Here is a 5,262-nt window from a genome sequence, read left to right as displayed (position 1 = left end):
TTTTTGGCAACAAAAAAAAAAAAAAAAAAAAAAAAAACTAAACTACTTGAGTGACGTGTGGGGAATGACCGTGGAGTAATCACAGTAAATCTCCTCATTATTGAAGGTTACGTTAGCATCACTGAGAGACTCTTCATGCTTCTGGAAATGGACCGAAGCGTACAGGAGCCCATCAGAGGGGCTTGTGGGTAACTGTACTGTAGAATACAGCGTGTCGTGTGGATCAGACGAGTCTGTGGGATGCGTGACAGTGGAATATAACACCGTTTCCTCAGTTCCCGGGACTGAGCGCAGTCTGGCATCTCTGATATTCTCATAGTCACATGCTGCATGAGAGGCCTGAAGATTGATTTAGAGAGAAATAAACTAGATTGAATACGAGGGCTGCGTGATTAATTTAAATACAAAGGAAATTGTAATATGGCTTAGTGAGACTACGAAATCGCAAAGGCTGTGGTTTAATCAAATAGATATATGCTGCATGTAATATGTATATGTGTATTTAATAAAAGTAATAATATCATCATATCAATATTATTATATAGTTATATTGATAATCACAAAGATTTGACCAAATTGTGCAGCCCTACAAACAAGCATGGCAAGCATTGCCCCCCCCCCAAGTACTCAGGAGGTGAAGTATTAAGTTTTTGCTTTGCATTGCAAATTATCACACTTTTACTAGTGAGTATTTTTTGTCACTTTTGGTCAGTCACATGAAAACAAGTCATATGTTGTGTAATCCATTAAATTGGTTCTAGTTCTGCTTCATGTGCAAATGACAGTCAACAAAATGTCCAATAAACAAGAAACTAAACACCCCTCACCTCTCCATCGCTCATCTCCGTCCTGCCTGGGGAAGCGTGCTGATCTGTGAATTATAACCAGAGTACAAACGCTCACAACAAAACTTGCTTGATAGTTTTAATTTGCAACAATACACTAAAGCTGCCTTAAGAAAACATAATATGATCTGTTTAGTCAATCTGGGCCTGAGTGTGCAGTGTTAGAGTGTCTTTAGGAATAAGGTTGGAAAAAAGTCAAATGATTAGTTACAGATAAAACTACAGGCCCACTTTCCAAGAAATCAAATGAGAACTGGCTAAACTGCTCATGTTATTTGAATTCAAAATGACAGAGAGAAAGTAAAACAGTAGCAGGTCACACAAGGCCAGTAGACCGTTAAATCATGAGTGTGTTTGCGATCATCACCTCGTGTCTTGATGTATCCTAATTTGTATAATAACAGGACAGACGCTCCCATCAGCAGCAGAGTCACACAAATGCAAGAGATCGTGATTCTTCCAGAAACACCTGGAGAACAGGTGCCAGTAATACCAGTAAAGTTAAAAAACCACAGTATGTGCAATAAACCACATTTTACATAAAACATACAGCAGCCATATCTTAGCATTTAGTGCAGTTTTAGTTTTGATATAATGTAATATAATTTGCATCTGCAAATTTTCTAAAATCTATTTGTGGCTGCTCAATTCTTTCACTTCTGCTTTCATAACCTGAGGAAATCACAAATTACTTGGCTTCTCTCTCAGCTACTTAATCTCTAAATCTACCACTATCTGTGAGGTCAAGATGATTACTGATGCTAATCACCTTTAAATAGAAACAATGTAGGTCAGGTTAAGGTAAAACTTACTTTTGTTGACTTCTAGAATGACTTTAGTGATGACGTGAGCTCCACACCAGTATATCCCAGAATCCTCTTCTCTCAGATCAGTGATGTTCACAGTAAAGACTCCAGAAGATGCTTCATCACTGAAAGAGAATCGATCATCTCTGATCATCTCCAATGAAACTCCATCCTTCACACACATGGAGGCTTCATGTGCTTTGCAGAAGCTCTTCTGATCTTCATCATGATGTTTGCACTGGATTGACACGTCGTCTCCTTCATACTTAGTCAAGTTCAGCTCTGGAAATGTTTACAGACACAAGAACATCAATTCACAGCCGTAGTTTCACATATTCAGATGCAGAAACCTTCCTCACCCTCGTTCATGATGACGATCAGATGAGTGTAAAGATAATTGAGGTCTGTTTCTAATGTCACTGCACACCAGTATTTCCCAGCATCCTCTGCTGTCAGTCCAGTGATGGTCCCAGTGAAGACACGTGCAGTGACGTTATCATTCAGAGTCAATCTGCCAGTCTTGCTCTCTTTCTCTTCTCTCACAGTCTCACTGAGAGTATTTCTGTCTCTAGTGGAGCACTTCCCCTTACAGAGAGACTTTGGCTTTGATTTATAGATTGAATCATAAGGGCAGATGATCTCAGCAGATTCTCCTTCATGCCTCACTACTGGAGGCACTTTAAATAAAGAACAAGTAAATTGCAACATTAATTAATGTGCTTATAATATATTTCTGTATTTGTTTTATAATGTAAACGATCATAAATAATATCACATCTAATTCACTCTGCTGCAAATGTAATTTCAGAAACTTTTAAACAAGATTTGATTGAGTTTGTTCTACTCACTCATAATATGTAGATGAACAGTGTTAATAATGGAGTAACTGTATGATTGTCTGTTGATCCAAACTCCACATAAATAAACTCCTCCATCATCTGGTGTCACAGCAGTGATTCTCACACTGAAGATGTGTTTATGTTTGTCATCAGAAATACTGAATCTTTCTTTCTTCTTCCATCTGCTGTAAATCGTCTCAATGGAGTCTTTTTCTTCTTTGAATATGATCTTGGGATCATTAATATGATTCTGTGAATATTCACAGCTGAAATTGGCAGTTTCTCCAATATTCGCCATCACTCTCTTTGATACTTTACAACACGAATCTGCCATTTACATAACAAAGAAATATATTTTACTTTTAAACGGGCTTTAAAAATGATCAGGAATTTTACTACACAGACTTTGATCTTAAAATGACTGACCTTCTTCCACATGTAAAGTCATATCTATACCCCACTTGTAAAGAACACCAATCCAGTATCCTCCAGCATCATGCTCCTTCAAATCTCTGATGTAGATCGTGAGGTTTCCCTCATTATTTTGAAACAATGTGAATTTTCCAACACTGATCCATTTGTCATGCTTCGTATTATTCATTATGTTTGTCCACTCGGGTAATTTATTCATGCATTTAACATTTGCACGGAACCAAAGTTTCCCAGAATCAACAAGAACGCTTCCTCCAGAATATCCCGTGACGCTAAAGCATCTCACTGCAGCTGTCAATCAGATTGATACTGTGATCAGAAAGCTGATGAACAGAAAACAGCATCATTACTGCAGTGATGAAAGAGAAAAGCTCTCACCTGAGATCAGGTAGAAAGTGAGGAAGATGAGGAGGATCTTCATTGTGAGTTGAGTTCAGTCTTCTTTATGCTGAATGATCTCTGTGTGAATCTCTCGGTCTCTACATCTGTCTGCTTTAGTTACTTCCTCTTTATTCAGCTCTTTATCAGTAATGAGCAGCTTTACTGGCTCCTCCCACCATCTCCACTGACTGGACATCTCATTAATCACACTGAAAGAGCGCCACCTAGTGCAGTTACACCGTCTGATACTGAGTCATTTAGCAGTGTTGCTTGAGTTTGTAAATATATTCACAAGCCCAGCAGGGTGACCTTTAGTTACACCATTGCTGTCAAACTCGAACTATACAAATCGTCCATATGCTTTGTGCTTTGTAATTGCAAATCTTCAGAAGACATAAAACAGCTGAATTGATTACTCACAGAACATCTTCTCCTCTCTGCTCTGTGCAAATTTCGATACACCCGTGAACTTTATTCACATTTAAACGGACGCGTATATAGAGAAACGGGAGGAGTTGAAAATAAACCTCATCGCATTGATTGTTGACGTGCAATACTTCAATATTTAGTTTTTAAATTAAGAATTGACTATGTGTGATGAGATACACAGGGTCACAAATATGACTCGTTATTAGTCCCACTTATACTGAGGAAGTTTTATAAGGTGTTTTAGTCACACAGAGTTCAATGCCAAAGGAAAACCATGCTCCAAGAGCTACAGGATGCAAAGGGGTCGATCGATTGGACTTTTAAAAACTTAAAAAGCAGACACTTTATAATGCACCCTAAATTATGACTGCAGTTTGTGGAACTTAATAGCAAAACCAGTTTTGAGCATTCCCTGTGTGGGATTACACATTTAAGAATCTGTTTTTAATCTTGATCCTACATTCTGACATAACATCAATGAAATTCTAAGGTGATCTGCATTGTACTGGGTCTTTAATGTGAACACATGGCACCTGTTTACTGATTAGATTCACTATAGTTTCCAGTGAGGGGCTCTGCTGGTCTCTGATCTTCCTACTAAGAGTCAAACTACGTGTGAATGTTTACATGTCTCTAGTTCTCCTGACCAGGTGCTGCTTAAAACATCTATATCTGACCTGAATTAAGCATTTCATTTGAACCGAATAAAACATTTTTTTAAGGAAGAACTGAGATATCACAGAAACATTTTATTTTTTCATATATTACACCAATTTACAGCATTGTTTTATGAAGTAGAAAATGTTTGTCTATGGAAAGTTTTCTGTTCTTATCACATCTGCACGTGGCTGAAGGTCTTCTTGGTTTGACCCCAATAATTTAAGTGCAAGAGCGAAATCATTTCATGTTTGTTCATCTTCAGCACACTAGACAAAACCCTGCAAACACAAAGCATTGAGACCTTTACAAGCCAATCTCTTTAACGTAGCAAGGCAGATTCTTAATCATCAAAAGCCCCATTCAACACTTACAGTAGATGCAGGATGAATATTGAATGAGCAGCTTAGTCTTTATCTTCTGCTCACAATGTTCTGCTTACGTCTCAGTCTCGTGTGTCTCACTGTGGGTTTCCTGAAGAAGTCTGTTTAATCTTCACAATCAGATTAAACTGAGACCCTGAACCTTCATATGTTTTCTGTGGCTTTGAATTGGAAAGAAAAATGTGCTGCAGTATATTTAAACAAACATAAAAAAAACCCCACAAAAGTCATGGCAAATAAACACAGCTGTGAATGAATGAAAAGTGAAGCATAGTTATGAAGCTGCTCTAATGTTGCTGTTATGATTACAGCCACAACAACTAATCATTAAGATCATTAATATTATTTAATAATGTAAAATTGCCCTGTAAAGTGCGTGTGCTGTTGAGACACGTTTTACCCAGTGCATATCTAATCTCTTCTGCAACCAAGAAAATCTTCTTAACAGTGAGACTGACTTTACTGACATTAATCACACTGAAAGAGCGCC

At 37.7% G+C, this 5,262-nt stretch overlaps 1 protein-coding gene across 1 annotated transcript; it reads right to left on the bottom strand.

Moving 5' to 3' along the window:
• Positions 1-42: 42 nt before the first annotated feature.
• On the bottom strand, positions 43-3,390 carry LOC107574506 (polymeric immunoglobulin receptor-like). Its single transcript, XM_016260962.1, has 8 exons — positions 3,273-3,390; positions 2,917-3,203; positions 2,500-2,817; positions 2,011-2,328; positions 1,658-1,933; positions 1,213-1,314; positions 828-871; positions 43-339 (listed from the first exon to the last, which is right to left on the bottom strand). Exons 1-8 carry the CDS (start codon positions 3,341-3,343, stop codon positions 43-45), a joined length of 1,713 nt encoding a protein of 570 aa, XP_016116448.1. The 5' UTR covers positions 3,344-3,390.
• Positions 3,391-5,262: the final 1,872 nt, after the last annotated feature.

The sequence above is a fragment of the Sinocyclocheilus grahami genome, unplaced genomic scaffold (genome assembly GCF_001515645.1).
Source record: "Sinocyclocheilus grahami isolate Dianchi unplaced genomic scaffold, SAMN03320097.WGS_v1.1 scaffold2255.1, whole genome shotgun sequence".
In the NCBI taxonomy this organism is placed as follows: domain Eukaryota; kingdom Metazoa; phylum Chordata; class Actinopteri; order Cypriniformes; family Cyprinidae; genus Sinocyclocheilus; species Sinocyclocheilus grahami.
This window is presented reverse-complemented; position numbering and strand designations above follow the sequence as displayed.

What these genes read in the sequence shown, in the direction of transcription:
- LOC107574506 (XM_016260962.1), bottom strand. Translation starts at nt 3,343, where the DNA reads ATGAAGATCCTCCTCATCTTCCTCACTTTCTACCTGATCTCAGGTGAG. An exon ending in CATTCTAGAAGTCAACAAAA is followed by an intron (nt 1,315 to 1,657) that starts GTAAGTTTTACC and finishes CCTGTTCTCCAG; the next exon opens with GTGTTTCTGGAAGAATCACG. An exon ending in CGGAGATGAGCGATGGAGAG is followed by an intron (nt 340 to 827) that starts GTGAGGGGTGTT and finishes ATCAATCTTCAG; the next exon opens with GCCTCTCATGCAGCATGTGA.